We start from the raw sequence: 18,473 nt of genomic DNA on the forward strand, positions 1-18,473 counted from the left end.
GCAGGCCACGTGGCCATACTAAATGAAATCTGAGGCAGCAGTACCATGGAATAGCTAACCTCTCAAGAATTGTCTCATGTCATTAGTCTCACTCAGTGTTTTTTTTTTCTTCTCAGGAAATGTATTTTTCATCTCTAGAAGTTCTGTTTAGATCCTTTTTACATCTTTCACGTCTCAAGTTAGCATAGTTCTGTCTTTCCTCTAGCCTTGAACTTATGTGATACAATTATAATAATTGTTATATTTCTCTTCTAGTCTTATCTCGGCCTTTCTTTTTAAGTTTTGTCAGGCAGGAGGCAGAGTAGCATTTAGTTTAGAACTAATTTTACCCCAGTACTGAGTCAAAATCCTTCTGAGATCTCTAGCTGCCATCCCTATAAAGCATGAGGTTTTCCACTGTGGCTGGTAGGAATGGGCAGAACAGTGCAAGGTATGAATTGATATTCATTATTTTACATGGGCATATCCATTTTTTTCTAGCATCATTTGTTGAAAAGACTCTCCTTTTACTTTAAATTGTCTTTGTACCTTTGTTGAATATCAGTTGACTATATATCTACTATCTTCTACAAGCCTAGTGAATGGTTGACACTCAGGCAGCGCTTTCATTATTCCTGTAGCAATTTACAGATTCAGAGTATTTTTTCCATCAGACAGAGATTATTTAGCAATGAGGAGCAGAGATGCTAATACCATTGACGCATAAAGTCTTGAGAATTCTGGTGACCAAGCTTTCACTTTCCTGTGATGGGAAGGCCCAGACAGTGGCCATCTGTTTGATTATGTACCCTCTCATGTGTTCCCTTGGGCCCATATGAACTGTTGAAGGACACTTTAAAAGAAACTTCTCTATAGTACTGACCATGAATGAATTAGACAGCATATACCTACAACATACATAATACCCGTAGTTGCATGTTACCTATGGTGTAGATGACTCTCAGGAATAGGATGTTGAAAGAGGTAAGCAAGTCACAGAATAAATGTGTGCTAAGATTCCATCCGTATGAAAGTAAAACAGACAAGACTAAGTCATATATAGTTTATAGATACATTGAAGTATGGTGAAACTGTATAGAATTTGGGATGTTGGTTCCCTTTCAGTGGAAGAGTATGTTTGAGGAAGAACACTCAGGAGGCTTCAAAGGCACGAGGAATACTTGATTTCTTAGGCTGAGTGGTGTAGTACTTCACATACTGTCATACATACAGAATGAAGAGTATCCACCCATTGCATCATATTTTCCCAGCAGTGATAGTGTTCCCTATTTATACAGGCTGGGCCATTGGAGGATTTTTATTTGTACAGCCTGTTGTCTGAAGGAGAAAAAGCCAAATTTTTATCATTAATGCTTGGTGTCTTATTTTTCCCTGAGGGCTCATTCCTCTCCTGTTAGACTTCTGGGGATGTAGAAGTCAATAGTAGTCCTGATGTAGTCCCCTTGCTCCTTGGGTACTGAGTGTGAACTTCCTCTTACCTTGAGTTTTCAGACTCGCAGAATAGAGAAGGAATGACGGAGCCCATCAAGCAAGGCACCAATGATTAGATAAGAAGACAGGGTTCAGAAGACCTTAGGATTTGGCTCCCACAGTCACTGAGAAGCCCCTACAAAAGCATATCCCATCAGACCACAGTTTGACAGTCATGAGTCCAGAACAGATACCTAAAGCATTACTACTTCAAGTGGATTGGGATCTGAGAGACCAGGGCACTGGCACCAGACCACCCAGTGATGGACTTCAGTTATCTCACATGTTACTATTCCCAGAGCAAAACTAATGGGTAGCTGTGACATCAGTCTCTGCACCGGTACTATAATCAGCTCTTGTGTACTGAGTCCTTGCCCTGGATCAGGCCCCATAGTGAGTGCTTTTCCATACTTGTGAATTTCTCCCTTCCTCTTTTCCATTTTGTTTTGAGGCTTCAGAATCTAGAGGGAGAAAAAGTGCTGGAGATGACCTCCCTGATCTGCCTCTTTTCCCATCATCCCAGTGACTATGTGGAATATGCCAACTTTCAGATCTGTGCTCTTTTCTGGAAGCTTTGGAGTGATTTTGAGGTTTGTCTAGGAGGTCTTTAAGTTGGTACTTGTTCTTAAGAAGCTTCACATTGGAGATACGTAGGTAGACAGTGACCCCAGGACATGGAAGAGCCCAGAAGCAGTAGGTAGGGAACAGTTTCTACCTGATTACACCTGTTGATCCCTCTCTGTAACAGTAGGTAAAGCCATCTTGTAGCTGGAGTTTATGAAGTTGTGGTGTTAGGAGAGTGCTGAGGGTTTTGGCCATGCCCTGGAGGAATTGGTAGACAGAGGTAGCAATGGTGGGACTGCCAGGCAGCACTTGAAGACTTTTTGAGATTGAGGAAGCAGAGAAGGTACCTCATCCAGTTAGCAGCAGATGGGCTGTGGAGAGAGCAAAGGTGAAGGAAAAATGTAAGAGAACTGAAGTGGCCAGCGTGTACAGTGCTCTGGCATCAGACAAACCTGTGTTCTGTACTTGCCTCCACTAACAAGTAGTTCTGTGACTTTTGGGAAGATCTCGCTAAACTTTGAGTTTCCCCATCAATTCTCTAAGAATACTATTCTCTCCCACTGGTAGTTGCAAAGATGCAAAACTATAATGTATATGACATGCTATGAGTAAAATGTATTCCCATCCCTGTCCCTGTGGATCAACCCTGGGTATAGTTGAGAGGAAAGTCAAATTTTTGAGCAGTAAGAGAAAATGAGGTAACCAAAGGCTTTGAAGGCTCAGTGACATCACAGAATGAAGTTTGGGGAGTGAGATAGTTAAAAGGATGATGCCATCCTGTAGTCAGAGATTAGGTTCTGGAGCTGAAGATTTCAGAAGTTAAGACATTCTGGGTGCTGCTTTGCTGCTGTGGAGCTGGGATTGAGGAGCAGCAAGGCCAGATCTCAGAGGGAAAGGGAGTATTGGCTTCGGAAAAGAAGACTGAGCACATTCAGAAGCTATTTAAAGTGTTGTGGCATAATTAGGAGGGCAGTAGATGTGAGCAGTGAAGGAAAGGAGAGGCTTGAGTCTCTAAGGGAGTGAAAGTGTTGTGCCATAGGGGGAGGGAATGGTCTGGGAACAGCAGTGACAAACCTTGGTGTGAGTGCAGGATGAGGCTGGGGCATGAGGAACCCCCACTCAGGAGAGCCATAGGGCAAGACTGTGTGTAGGTGAGGCTAGGTTTTACTTGTTAGCGGGTGGGAACCTTATTGGACTTGAAGCATTGAGTGCTTTGAACTGGGCTGGCTGGTAAGAATGCCATTAGTTCCCTCTGACTACTCATCTAGTTCGTCAGTTGATATTCAGATTTCAAACCTTCTTCTTGTACCTAAAAACTGCCTCCACCTCTCGCATTCCTCCCCACACCTCATTAATACACACACACAAGCACACATACTCACTAGGCCCCTCTGTGCCTCCTGAAACCCCACCTCCTCAGGAAACCTTCAAAACTTGGCCTTTGCTCTTCATATCATTATAGCCTTCCAGAGCTTTGGGGCTAACTTTTTAGAACTGCAACTCAAGGAATCAGTCCCTCTTCTTAGTCTCATGTCCTCTGCCTTGAAAAAAAAAGTGAAAGTGAAGTTACTCTGCTGCTGCTGCTGCTGCTAAGTCGCTTTAGTCATGTCCGACTCTGTGCGACCCCATAGACAGCAGCCCACCAGGCTCCCCCGTCCCTGGGATTCTCCAGACAAGAACACTGGAATGGGTTGCCATTTCCTTCTCCAATGCATGAAAGTGAAAAGTGAAAGGGAAGTCGCTCAGTCGTGTCCAGCTCTTCGCGACCCCATGGACTGCAGTCCACATGGCTCCTCCGTCCATGGGATTTTCCAGGCAAGAGTACTGGAGTGAGGTGCCATCGCCTTCTCCGGAAAGTGAAGTCACTCAGTCGTATCTAATTCTTTGCAACCCCGTGGACTGTAGCCTATGAGGCTTCTCTGTCCATGGGATTTTCCAGGCAAGAGTACCGGAGTGGGTTGCCTTTTCCTTCTCCAGGGGGTTGCCTTTTCCTTCTTCAGGGGATTTTCCCAACCCAGAGATCAAACCCAAGTCTCCCACATTGCAGGCAGATGCTTTACTCTCTGAGCCACCAACTTTGCCTTAGCATACTGGTGGTATTCCCTTAGCCTTGCCTTGAGCTCTAAGGAACACTTCTCTGTGAAAGCATGAAAAGAAAGGCCATTACAGGAACAGAAAGTATCCAGCTTGGACCAGTTCCAGAGAACAACTTTACCTAGTAGTCTTATGGGTGCCCTGGTTGTGTCATTTGGTTCTCCAAAGCAAGCCCAGGCCCAGCCTTAATCCTTATTACCTTCATTGTCCATCATTCTGTGATCTACTCAGTAGGGCCTGTATTGAGCTGCTTTGTAACCTTGGCTGCCTAGGAAGCAAGCAGCTCTCCTTAAATCTGAATCCTTGTCATAAGAAACCCACACTCAGTGTCTATGTCCCACCCATCTTGTTTTTGGGAATTACAGAACAGCAGCCTCCAGTAGAACACACTTGTTGCCCAACGCACATGTTCCTATGCTGGCAAGGGGCCCTTCAGCACCCTTCACCAGTCCTCAACAGCTGAGGCCACAGTGCTCTTTCTTGGGCCTTAAGTGAGAGATGTGGTCTCTTCAGAGCTGAGCCAGCTTCTGCCAAAATAGAAGAAAGGAGCATCTGTTAACTTAGTAATGGAGCAGACATACCCAAAGTCTTTTTTAGTATATTTTCCTGGAAGACACACATATGTGAATATGAATTTTGCTTCGCTTCATCAGCTGGTAGCTTATTCACTTGTTTTTTCTGATTCTTATTGCAAAGACTGTATCTGATGCCTCATTTCTCTCTGAGGCCCTCAGAGGATACATGGCTTTCTCAGAGCAGAGGGCTCAGCATAAAGATTGTTTTTATTTTTTTAATATATATATTACTGAAATATATATGACTTACACTGTTTCAGGTGTGCAGCAAGGTGATTTAGTTATACAAATACACATAATTATTTTTGAAATTATTTTCCATCATAGGTTATTACAAGATATTGACTATGGTTCCCTATGCTGTACAGTAAACCTTTATTGCTTGCTGCACATCTATTTTTTAATTAGAAATCTAGCATTCTATTCATACTAACTCAAACAAGTGGAATCAGAATGTCAAAATTTTTTTAGTTAGGCAAAAACTCATCAGTTTTCTAAAATATACATATTTATATATATGTATACAAAAGCTTTTCTACTACACTTGATAAAGGCTTGAGAAAGAACATAAAAAAAAAGATAGGAAAAAAAAAGATGGAGCAGTTGGAGAAAATAATAATGAAACGGAAGCACTGAATATGAAATAGAAAAAGTGAAACAAACTAGATAATAGTAAAAGTTTTTACAGTCCAGTTGTTTTTAAACATGACTGCTCATTAGAAACGTATCTGGAGCTCTGGAGAAAAAAAACAATACCAGAGCAATTTTATTCTTCAAAATATTTCAGGATAATTCTAATATGCATCTGGATTTTAAAAAGTTATTACAGGTTTTTCTGTTAGATCCTAGTTTTGGTGATACAGAGTTCTATTATTTTTCTGTTGATCGATCATGATACAATGGTATTAAATGAGTAATAGTTATATAATCACAACAGTAAAAGACATTTATCAGTTTTCACAATCAATAGCCAGGCAAAAAATAAAATATAATTGCAAGCCATAATGGGAACATGATTAACCTAACAATATAAAGTAATTATATACAATTTGGGGGGTCAAGCAGAGTGATGTGGTAAGTGTAAGTGCATGCATTTCACTTTTTCAGCCAGCCAGCCAGTCTATGTCTTTTGGTTGGTGCATTTAATACACTTATATTTAAAGTAATTATAGATATGTATGGTCCTATTACCATTTTTTTAATTGTTTTGGGTTTATTTTCTGTAGGTCTTTTCCTTCTCTTGTGTTTCCTGCCTAGAGAAGTTCCTGTAGCATTTGTTGTAAAGCTGGTTTGGCGGTGCTGAATTCTCTTAAGTTTTGCTTGTCTGGAAAGCTTTAGATTCCTCTCTGTCAAATCTGAAGGAGAGTCTTGTTGGGTAGAATATTCTTGGTTGTAGGTTCTCCCCTTTCATCACTTTAAATATGTCATTCCATTCCCTTTTGGCTTGTAGAGTTTCTGTTGAGAAATCAGCTATTAGCCTGCTGGGAGTTCCCTTGTATGTTATTTGTTATCTTTCCCTTGTTGCTTTTAATATATCATCTCTGTCTTTAGTTTCTGTCATTTTGATTATTGTGTGTCTCGGTGTGTTCCTCCTTGGGTTTATCCTTCCTGGGACTCTCCGTGCTTCCTGGACTTGGTTGACTGTTTCCTTTCCCATGTTTGGGAAGTTTTCAGCTATTATCTCTGCAGATACTTTCTCAGGTTCTTTCTCTCTCTCTCCTCCTTCTAGGACCTCTATAATGTGAATGTTGGTGTGTTTAATGTTGCCCAGAGTTCTCTTAGGCTGTCTTCATTTCTTTTCACTCTTTTTTCTGTATTCTGTTCTGTAGCAATAATTTCCACCATTCTGTCCTCTAGGTCATTTATCCATTCTTAGTTATTCTGCTATTGATTCCTTCTACATATTATTCATCTCTGTTTGTTCTTTAGTTCTTCTAGGTCTTTGGTAAACATTTCTTGCATCTTCTAATCTTTGCCTCCATTCTTTTCCTGAGACCCTGGATCATCTTCACTATCATTTTTCTGAATTCTTTTTCTGGAAGGTTGCCTATCTCCACTTCATTTAGTTGTTTTTCTGGGATTTTATCTTGTCCCTTCATCTGGGACATAACTTTCTGTTTTTTCATCTTGATTAACTTTCTGTAATATGTTTTTGTTATAGCTGCTGTGAGACTGTGCTTCTTCTTGCTTCTTCTGTCTGCCCTCTGATGGATGAGGTTAAGAGTCTTGTGTAAGCTTCTTGATGGTAGGGACTGGTGATGAGAAAAACTGTCTTGCTCTGGTGGGCAGGGCCTTGCCCAATAAAGCTTTAATCCAATTATCTGCTGATGGGTGGGGTTGCACTCCCTCCCTGGTGGCTGTTTGGGCTGAGGCCACACAGCCCTGAGGTCTACAGCCTCTATGGTGGGGTTAATGGTGAACCCCAAAGGGGTTTACTCCAAGGGGAACCTTCCAGTGCCCCTGTCCCTGTGGCGAGCTCCTGCTGACCCACGCTTCCACAAGAAGCCCTCCAGCACTAACAGGTAGTTTTGCTTCAGTCTCCTATGGGGTCACTGCTCCTCTCCTCTGGGTCTTGGTGCGTGCAAAATTTTGTTTGTGCCCTCCACAACTGGGGTCTGTTTCTCCCAGTCCTGTGGAAGGCCTGTAATCAAATCCTTCTGGCCCTGAATGCCAGATTCCCTGGGGATTCCCGGTCCCTTTTTCAGATCCCTAGGCTGGGAAGCCTGACATGAGGTTCAGAACCTTCACAATAGTGCAAGAACTTCTTTGGTATTATTGTTCTCCAGCCTGTGAGTCACCAACCTGGCAGGTATGGGATTTGATTTTATCATGATTGCACCCCTCCTACCATCTGCTGGGCTTCTTTGTCTTCGAATGTGGGATATCTTTTTTTGGTGGGTTCCAGCGTCCTCCTGTTGATGGCTGTTCAACAGCTAGTTGCAATTTTGGTGCTCTCACAGGAGGAGATGAGCACACGTCCTTCTACTCCACCATCTTGAACCAGAAGCTCAAGATTGTTTAACTTAAGCACTGCAGAAGATCTCTAGTTACCACTCTGGCTTGCCCTAGGACCTGCAGGAAGAACACTGTGATACTGGCCACTAGGATCCAGCCTTCGGAGCTCTGACCAGCTCTCTTTTCCTTCCAGGAAAAGTACATTTCTTCTCTAATGGCCTTCTGTTTTCTGATCGTCATCACGGAAATATCATCATTTCCAAGGACCACATGAATTCCATTTTGTTCTATGATGGGGTAGGTGTTTTACAATCCAAGTTTTGATGTTCAGAAAGATACTCACACTTCTGAGGGTAAAATCAAATAACTCCCTGTCCCTCTGTCACTACAAGTCAATGGCTTAGGAACCAGCACTGCCCTTGAGGCAGGCAAGCAGGCAGGGAAGTCATGGAGAGAGAAGCTCTTGTCAGCCTCATCAACCCTGCCACTTTATAAAGGAGTTAAGTATAAATGACTTCCTGGTCAAGAGGGCCAGCAGCTACCCATGCCCAATTAACTTATCTCAAAGAAGACCAGCTGAAGGTGGCCTCCAGTAACCCTTCACAGATAGCCTCTGACCCAGAGACACAAAGACTCACCCACTTAAGAACTGGAAAGAAACAGCTTCCTGTGACATTTTTGGGGTTTCACTCACTTGTTGAACATGAGAAAGAATTATAAGAAAGCCTGAAAGGAAGAGAAATAACTAATTTTCTCCTTGAAGGCTTAGTTCCACCCCCTCTCATACTCAGAATTAACCTCCAGCTCTATGAAAGTTCTACTCCCAGAACCATCCTTTAATTCTATAGTCTGCAACAACAAGTCCCCCTTCCCTTGTGGGGATGTGGGTAGCTGTGAGTTTTCCCCTAGCCTGTACTCTCTGGCCAGGGCATGGCTCATCGTAGTACGACCCCAGAGCAGAGGGCAGGCTGTCCACCCTGCAGGGTCTCAGCCTCAAAACCAGCTTGTTTCGGAGCCGGGAAAGAGACCAGGTGAAGTGGTTTGGTCAAATAGTGCTGAAAATAAATTCTGTTATCAAGTTAGAAAGAGTTCTTTCTTCCATAGAACTTAAGGCTGTTCAAAAATGTAGGCAGACCGTCCAGACAGATTAGATGGTCCTGTTAGGTGAAGGCTTTAATATTAGGTTAAAGAGTCTTCCAACATCAGGAAAGAAAGGATGAATCTTAAGTGCTGGTATAATAAATTACTGCATTTTGGGGTGAGGGCTGGGTTTTAACTCATATCAAAAGTCAAAATGTACTTTTGAGAAAAGTAAAATATTTTAAAATTTCATAAGTAGAATATAGCTATTATTTTCTTATGGTGAGAGCTTTTTAAAATTTAATATTTGTTTTATATTGGTGTATAGTTGATTTACAGTTTACAGTAGTTTCAGCTGTATAGCAAAGTGATTCAATTGTATACTGCATATATCTATTTCAGATTCTGATAACTTTTAAGATCTACTCTCTTAGACATGTATATTATTAAATGGTCACCACAATAAGTCCAGTTAAGAATATAAAAAAGAATATTTATTAAATTTTTAGGGACAGGAAGACATTCTAATCTTAAGCTTAGAAATGACTCAAGAAATTCTAAAGAAAAAGTTTGTTAGATTTGATTACTTAAGGATTTTTTCAATTTTTGCTGATAGTTTATTGAAGTATACTTTAAATGCAATTAACTAGCTACAAGGACTTAGTGTACAATGCAGGAAATGTAGCCAATATTTTATATTAACTATAAATGAATTATAACCTTTAAAAATTGTGAATCACTATGTTGTACACCTAAAATTTATATAGTATTGTACATCAACTATATCTTAAAAAAGCATGTGAAAGATCTAATACTCTTATATTGATTACATTTAAAATAATACTTTAGATATGTTAGATTAAATAAAATATACATACAATTAACTGTATCCATTTAAAGTTTTAACAGATGTATATACTCATGAAACCACTAGCATAGTCAAGATACAGATTTTTGTCATGCCCAACCCTCCCAGAAGTTTTCTAATACCTTTTTGTAGATCATATTTCTCCCCAACTTCTGGCTTCAGGCAACCACTTACTAGCTTTCTGTCATTGTAGATTAGTTTGCATTTTCTAAAATGTTATATAAGTGGACATCATACATTCTGAACCCTTTTGAGTCTAGCATTTTTCACTCAGCATGGTTTTTAAGGTTCATCAGTGTTGTGTGTATCAATAGTTTTTCCTTTTTATTGCTTTTTTGATGAGTAGTATTCCATTGTATAGATAAGAGCATAAAGTTTATCAGACTAATAATTTAAATCTCTACAAAATATTCAAAGCAAAAGCACAAACCAGGAAAACCATTTTTAGTGATTTTTTTTTTAAATGAGTTAATATTTCATTTCTGTGACGAGCTCTGTCTTTACCAACGTGAAAGCACTGAGTGCCAAATCATGGGTGTTCAGAGGACCTGAGGTTAGTTAACAGATATGTGGAAGCACAACAGATACAGCCTTACACTACCGTGTATAACAGTAAGTTAATAACGAGTAGATAAAAGGTACAGTAGACAAAAGGTGAGGTAGGATTGATAATATGGAATGTCCAGTCATAGTGGTGGGCTGAGAGGGGAGTGGGATGCAGTCTTTGAAAATGCTGACAGATAGTTTACAACAACATGGTAGATACTAATGGTAAATTTAAGTTTTAAAAGCAAGATATGGAGCTGTAAAAGTAAGTATGACTTCCCAGTCATAGAAAAGGGAGTCAATGAACAGGAACAGAAGACTAGAAGGTTAAACAACCAAAAAGGTTGTTTAAAAAACAGTTTAAAAAAAGGTTGCATTTCCATACCCCACTGTGAATAATCTGAAAAGGTTCTTAAGAAAACAAGCTAACAGTGTTAGCTGTAGTTGAAGTTGAGTGATGGGACTTGGGATTAATATTTTAAACCTTTTTTCTGTATTTTATTTTTATATTTTTCTCAAATTTTTATTTCATAATGAATATGACTTTCATTATCAAAACTTAAATATTAAAAAACTCTGTCCCCTAATATCAGAAACAAGACAAAAATACTTGTTTTTGCCATGTCTATTCAACATGGTATTGGTGGAAGTCCTAGTGAGAACAAGTTAGGCAAGAAAAAGAGATGAGGCATTTAATTGGCCAAAAAAAGAAGTAAAATTAGCTCTCTTCATGGATGACATGCTTTATATGTAGAAATTCCTTAAGACTACATACACAAACTATTAGAATTAATAAATTTACCAGCGTTTCAGAATAGAAAATAAACAGTTTAAAAAAAGGTTGCATTTCCATACCCCGCTGTGAATAATCTGAAAAGGTTCTTAAGAAAACAATTTCAATAAATTTAACTGAGGAATTGAAAGATTTAAACACCAAAACCCACAATGCATTGCTGAAAGAAAGAAGACCTAAGTAAATGGTAAGACATCCCATGTTCATGGATTGGAAGACTTAATATTATTAAATAACAGTACTACCCAAAGCAACCTATAGATTCCTATTGAAATCTCAATGGCATTTTTTGAAGAAATGAAAAATCCCATCCTGAAATTCTTATGGAATCTCAGGGAAAACCCCACGCCCACCCCCTGCCCAAGTAGTCAAAGCAGTCTTTAAAAGAAGAAAGTTGAAGACTTCCCTGGTGGTTCAGTGGTAAAAAATCTGCTTGCCAGTGACGGAGACATGGGTTCAACCCCTGGTCCAGGAAGATACCACATGCCTTGGAGCAACTAAGCCTGTACCACAACTATTGAGCCTGTGCTCTAGAGCCCAGGAATCGCAATTACTGAGCCCTCTCACTCCAACTACTGAAGCCTAAGTGCCATAAAGCCTGTGGTATTGGCATAAGATCAGATGTATAGACCAGTGGAACAGAATAGAGAGCCCCCAAAGAAAGTCTTGCATATATGGTCAAAGGTTTTCAACAAAGGTGCCAAGATCATTCAGTTAAAAAAGACAGTCTTTTCAACAAACAGTGCTGGGAAAACTGGATGCATGCCTGGGTGCTAAGTTGCTTCAGTTGTGTCTGACTCTCTGCAACCCTATGGACTATAGCCTGCCAGACTCCTCTGTCCATGGAATTTTCCAGGCAGGATTAAGCAACAGTTTCTTGGATTTGATACCGAAAGCAGAGACAACAAAAGAAAAATATATATAAATTGGACTTTATTAAGTCCAGTTTAAAACTTCTCCACATCAAAAGTCACTATCAAGAATGTGAAAAGCAACTCACAGAATGGGAGAAAATACTTGCAAATCATTTGTCTGATAAGGGACTAATACCCTAGAAAGAGAGATAATATTTTCAGTTCAGGAGAAAAGACTGTGTACTTCCCGTATCTCCTAAAACTGGGTGTTGGCAGGAACTTCCGTAACTGAATCCCAGTGAACCACACAATGTGAAAATAATTGGACTGACATTCACCATATGTGTTCTGACATTAGATGTAAGGGCTAAATTCCTGCAAAATGGCTTTTCTCAGTGATGTTCCCTCTGTTTCTCTTCAGGATTCCACCAGTGTTGTTGCTGCCCTTCTGATAGACTTCAAAAGTTCATTGCTTCCCCATCTTCCAGTTCATTTCCATGGATCAAGCAATTTTCTGATGATTGTTCTTTTCCCCAAATCCAAGATATACCAAACATTTTACTCAGAGGTAACATCAATCATTATTCAGCAAAACAATTACTACCCTTTTTCCTAGCAATTTAATTGGTATGGCAGTGTCTTAGGGCTAACAGTGAGGTGATGAGAGGGAGAGTTGGGAAGGGCTGCTGTGAGTGTAGCTGCTTCTAATCTCTTTGGGTCCTGGAATAGTGCTCTTGCCATTAAAAGATGAGAGCCTAAAGGAACTGAACAGAAGGCTTTTTAGCTTCTAAGAAAAATCTTCTTTTTTGCTAATTAGACTTATTTCCCTGTTAGCTACTTTATTGAGTTGTTGGGCCCTACCTACTGGATCAGAGCTTGCTGTGCTGTGCTGTAATTAGTCGCTCAGTCATGTCTGACTCTTCGCGACCCCATGGGCTGTAGCCCATCAGGCTCCTCTGTCTGTGGGGATTCTCCAGGCAAGAATACTGGATTGGGTTGCTATGCCCTCCTCCAGAGCTTCCTACCCCACCCCAAAATGTCCTTCTCCATGGTTCATAGGCCCTGCCCTTGTGAGTGGTTCCACCTGGCAGGCTGCACACTATAGCTTGTCAGCACAAATTGCATGAGTGAGGGAGCTCACCAAGAACTACACAGCTTACTTAGAGACCAAGCAGTAACCAGAGTCATACAAATGGTCAGTCTCATTCTGGTGGAGATGCTTGGAAAGGTGTGACTCAGCAGTTTTTGAGAGGATAGTCCCTCCCTCAGGACAGATACACAGAACATGGAAGAGGCAAGAACCAGCCTTGGCTCCAGAGTGGCTTTTAGGGCCAGTCTGTGTTTCTGTCTTACTGCCAGCTGATCTGTTACCTCCTTGTACTTGTCTTTTCAGTCTAGGAACCTAGAGATTCTCTTCAGCCATTCCTCTGCCTCTAGGCAGGAGTTGCTTGAACTGCTCCTGTCTGGCCCTGTCACCAGGGAAGAACGTGTCCCTGCTGCCAGAACAGTATTACGTGATACCCTCCTCTCTGTTTCCTGTTCTCTTAAGGAGCAGAATCCCTGGGAGAGGAACTCAGAAAGAAATTCTAGTTTGTAAAAATACAGAACAGAATTGCTTCAGGCCTCTATTTTTGAAACAAACTTGTTTGTTATGATGGTTTTTCTCTGTACTGACAGTCTAGATTTTCAGCAGCCATCAAATCCCCATGTGGGTTCCATATCCTGTTGTTGGGTTTAAAGTGTTCTTTGCTCTAATTCTGTTTTGTTTAGGTCTTCTCCCCCTGGCAACAGCAGACTAACTCAGGGCTGTCTTTAAAAGTGATCCAGGAAGATGGATTATCTGTGGAACAAAAGAGATTGTAAGTGGCTGCCTTCAGTGTTTATGCTAGCTTCCCTAGGCTGTGTGTGTCTGCTGTCTCTGCAGGATGACTTGCATTATGTAACACAGAAGTCCTGGCTTCTGAAAGGGCCAACACAGTCATTTCAGTGCTGCCAGTTTGCAGGTAGTCAGTGCTCTTAGGGAACAGAAGTAAAGACAGATGAAGTCCACCAAGAATCAGAAAACCATAGTATTACAAAGGTTTCAGGCTAAGCTTTCTATGTGGGCAAACCAGTCACCCTGTATTAACACCGAATTTTGCTTAAGTCAGTGAGATGCTTCTTTTCAAAGTGTTGACTGTCACAAGACTTTGGCTTAAAAATATCAGAACGAGTTATGTAAAGTATGTGTGCTGTTGGGAGATGGAGTTCTAATCTGTGAACCTTTGATATTCCAGACACTCCAGGGCACAGAAGCTCTTCAGTGTCCTGAGCCATTCTGCTGGGGAGAAACAGAGTCCTCTAAAGCTACTCTCAGCTAAACTCCCAGAGCTGAACGGGTGAGCTCTGTTTTTCTGTTTCTTTTAATATATCAGAACTCTTGGTGTTGGTGCTTTCTAAGCTCCATTTTCTTTCTTTATAGCTTCTTAAGGATAATTATAAAAACACAACATACACAATTGTATTCGCTAGAGATAATCACTAAGGTTTCTGTTCAGCTATTAAATAAGTTTCTCATGTGAATGGGCACATTCAGAAAAGGCTGGTGATGGTAACATAATAGCACTGTCTTTGTTTTTCTAGGTTTCTCCAGCATTTTGCTGTCAGCAGCATTAGTCAGGAACCCGTGGTGAGGACCCATCTCCCTGTCCTACTGCAGCAAGCCGAAATCAACCCTATTCACAGAGTAGAAAATGATAAGGTATAGCAGCTCACCAAAAAAGCTGAGAATTTATGGGAGGATGATCCTGATAACCTACCCTTAATATTCAGTGTCATTTACAAAAAGGAGCTCAGGCAGAGTCCCTTTTATAAGACTCTCCACCTCCTTGAATACTGATGTAATGATACACATGAAACCCCTTCTGTACACTGACAGTGTACTGGCACCTACGTTAATGCCACCTGAGCCCCATGGCAGTGATGAAACCCTGCCATATTTCTGTGCCCTCCTCTTGCTTCTCCAGGTCTTCCAAACTCTTTGTCAGTACTCTCATGCTGTCAGCTCTTTCTGGTTACAAGGTCTTACGTGGCACACTGAGCTTAGTAAGGGGAAGGGCCTTATTAGTAAGAGCTTGCTAGCATCACCAGGATAACGTGACAGTTTATAAACACTGTCTTCACAAGAGTGGATTTTAATCTGCTCCTGCTTCATACTGCTCTCCTCTTGACCCCCCACCATTTCTTTGGAACTATATGTCATAATATGCTCAAAGAGGGCATTTATTTCTGTGCAAATCTAGAAGACACTTGGCTGCAAAAGGAAAGAGAAGCATTAAGTAGTTAGCAGGGAGGCCTGGCGTGCTGCGATTTATGGGGTCACAAAGAGTCGGACACGACTGAACAACTGAACTGAAGTAGTTAGAAGCTTCATTTTTTCCCTTAAGCAAGAGTAAAAGTAAAAATTTTATATTTTAAATATTTTTTAATATATATATTTTATATTAACAAAGTGCTATAGAACTGGCCTTGAAGTAAGAAGGTGTCTGGCTGTGAGCATGTTTGCTGGGATTTGAGAGGCTGAGGCCTGGATGCCGAGAAATGGGAACCAAGATGAGAAAATAAACAGAAAGTCAGTTACAGGGAGAACTGTCCACAGGTGCAGAAAGGGAATCAGACCAAGGGTCTGGTCAGAGGGGAGGTGGGAGAACTATTTCCCACAAAAGATGAGGAATCCATAGCCATCTCTGTGCTGATGTGACTAGTTCAAGTGGTGAGTGCCACCAAGCTGAATTTTAGTCCAGGCCTGTCCCAGTGAATCTTGTGTATTGTTAAATAAAACGCATGTAAAGGAGCCCTTGCCATGCTGTGTCACTGACATTGTTATCCTTCAGCAAGTACATGGTTCCCTTCCTCCTCTGCTTGACACCTTCTTTGTCAGTAGATTTCTTGAGTTGGAATGTCTCCCTACAGACAGCCCTGTTTTCATGTAGTCATGTGCCAAGGTTAAGAAAGTTCAACCTGGCTATTTTCCCCATTAAGACTGAGAAGTGCTTTCTTGACCCAGTTTGTTTCTTTACATCAGGCCATGTGGCTTGAAAGGCACAGGCCGCTCACCTCTTTCACTGAGTTTACCACACCAATTTAGCCTATGACATTTTTGTCCCAGACCTCCTTTCCTCCCAGTATTTTCCGTTATACTTTTAACTGATCTAGTCACAACCTGCTCCATGGAAATGATCATGGTAACACTACATCGTATATGGTGTTTGCTGTGTGCCAGACACTGTTCCAAGCACCTTGTTTACATATATTAACTCAGTTAATCATCACAGCCACCCTGCAAGGTAGGTTCTATAGTGAACCCAAGGTCACATAGCTAGTGAATGCTGGTGCTGAGGTTTAAACCCACAGAACCTGGCTTAAGAAGTCAGTTCTCTTAACCTGTTACACAGTGCTGCCTCCCAGTTGAATCATAAACCCATATGGCTTTTCTTTCATGTAGGTAATTATCAGCATTGTAACTGGTCTCCCAGGCTGTCACGCCAGTGAACTCTGTGCTTTTCTGGTCACTCTGCATAAGGAATATGGCAGGTTAGTATGGCTACTGCCTTTGCTTTGGGGAAAGGGGTTCTATGCTTGCTGCCTATGCACTGGGAAACCTTCAGCATCCACTGACCTTTGGTGTAATTGATATTGGCACAGTGATCATCTATCCATTTGTTTAACACATTTATACTGAGTACTTTCTGTATGCGAGACACTGTTTAAGTATAGGGGACAAATGTACAAAACAGACTAGAAAACAGGTGGTATCTCTGCCTTCATGGAGCTTGTATTCTAGTTTTGGAAGATAGGCAATTAACCAGTTAAGAAAAATAGTACATTAGCTAGTGAAAAATGCTGTGGAGAAAATAAAGCTGAGAAGGCTATAGGAGAGCTGAGCTGGGGGACTGATTCCAGTTTTAATTGGGTACTCAGGGAAGTGGCTCAGACGATAAAGAGTCTGCCAGCAGTGTGGGAGACCTGGGTTCGATCCCTGGGTTGGAACGATCCCCTGGAGAAGGAACTGGCAACCCACTCCAGTATTCTTGCCTGGAAAAATCCCATGGATGGAGGAGCCTGGCAGGCTACAGTCCATGGGATCGCAGAGAGTCAGACATGACTGAGCGACTTCACTTTATTCGCTCACTCAGGGAAGACCTCACTGAAAAGGTGACATTTGAGCAAAGGCCTGACAATATAAAGGGATGAACCTCTGGATATCTGGGCAAGAGACCTGTTCCAGCAAGACTGGCATGGGCAAAGGCCTGGGAATTGTCACCAGGTTGGTTAGAACTTGAGAGCTGGTGGATGTGGTCTTTCCATGGCCACAAAGGGACTGCATGAGTTTAGGTGGAACTGGGACATACTGGTTTAGATAAAATTGGAGAAATCATTCACCCATGTCTTCCATTTGGCTGACAGATTGCTAAACAAACCTTGCTGACTGAACCAGGCTTTTAATATCTAGTCAGTCTTCCTCAAAGTAAGCCTGCAGGAGACCATATAGAAGAACTGAGAAGACTGAAATCACCTAGGAGTTTGGGACTTTAGAGTGGGAGATTGTGGGGGTTGGGAAGATGAGTTTTAGAGAGATAATGGGGAAATATTAGACCTCCTTCATAAGTACTCAATAGCTAACTAGCTCCTTCCTCATTTCCATTGCTTATGTTCTGTAAACAATCTGAATGCTTCTCCTTACCCATTATTATTTTTATTTTTTGGCTGTGCCATGCAGTTTGTGGGATCTCAGTTCCCCAACCAGGGATTGAACCTGGGCCACTACAGTGACAGTACCAAATCCTAACCACTAGGCCACCAGGAAACTTCCCCCACCCCTTCATTCCTTATTCTTGGCAAGAATTTTACTGCAAAGTGGACTGAAACTATTTTTCTGAACGGCTCTTCAGAAACTGACTGCCTGTTCAGGAGTCTTTCTCAACTCTGAAACCTGTTGATCATGTGCTTATCTGACCTTTCTCCCTATGACAGAGCATTTTGTGCCAAAAGCTCCAATAGAAGTGATTTCGGGGTACAGGGCTCCACACCCAGCCAGTTCCCTCTACCTGTTTCTGGTAGTATTGCTTTCTCCTGTATGGGTTCACGAGACCAAGTCTGTGGAGTACTAGTTACATTTGAATCCACTGGCAGAACCTATGGGTCAGGCCCTCATGCTGAGATTATACTTTCCATTTCCAGGTGGATGGTATACCGTCAAGTCATGGACAGCTCCGAATGTTTTCATGCTGCCCACTTCCAGAGATACCTTTCCAGTGCCCTGGAGGCCCAACAGAACCGCTCTGCCCGCCAGTCAGCCTATGTCCGCAAGAAGACCAGACTACTGGTGGTATTACAAGGGTGAGCCCTGGAAGTATTTTGGAAATAGTGGGGTAGTGTGGTGACCTTGCCATTATTTCATGTGTGGTTGACTTGGGGCACAGAATAAACTCCACATATGCACGAGAAGTGTCTAGTGTCTTTAGCAAGCAGGAACCGCTGTGGCCATCCTGTGGCCCAGAGTGACTGGTGAAGATGACACGCAAGTTTCAAGTTTGGCTTCAACGTCACATATCCTCAAAAGGCAAAGAACTGGGGAGGAGGTTTTCTGGGCAAGATTCTTTGATAATTCTTCTAACAGTAGTGGTCCCTAAGCC

At 41.6% G+C, this 18,473-nt stretch overlaps 1 protein-coding gene across 5 annotated transcripts in view; it reads left to right on the forward strand.

Annotated features, from left to right (window-relative positions):
• The window catches only part of DNAAF9 (dynein axonemal assembly factor 9), a 173,135-nt gene that overhangs the window by 112,658 nt on the left and 42,004 nt on the right, over positions 1-18,473 (forward strand). For all 5 annotated transcript variants that reach the window (XM_070381296.1, XM_070381297.1, XM_070381298.1 and 2 more), the window contains 7 exons: positions 7,852-7,955; positions 12,221-12,367; positions 13,570-13,658; positions 14,076-14,177; positions 14,422-14,539; positions 16,283-16,371; positions 18,019-18,177. In XM_070381296.1, the coding sequence (XP_070237397.1) occupies positions 7,852-7,955; positions 12,221-12,367; positions 13,570-13,658; positions 14,076-14,177; positions 14,422-14,539; positions 16,283-16,371; positions 18,019-18,177 (808 nt within the window). The remainder of the gene's footprint in view (positions 1-7,851; positions 7,956-12,220; positions 12,368-13,569; positions 13,659-14,075; positions 14,178-14,421; positions 14,540-16,282; positions 16,372-18,018; positions 18,178-18,473) is intronic.

The sequence above is a fragment of the Bos mutus genome, chromosome 13 (genome assembly GCF_027580195.1).
Source record: "Bos mutus isolate GX-2022 chromosome 13, NWIPB_WYAK_1.1, whole genome shotgun sequence".
In the NCBI taxonomy this organism is placed as follows: domain Eukaryota; kingdom Metazoa; phylum Chordata; class Mammalia; order Artiodactyla; family Bovidae; genus Bos; species Bos mutus.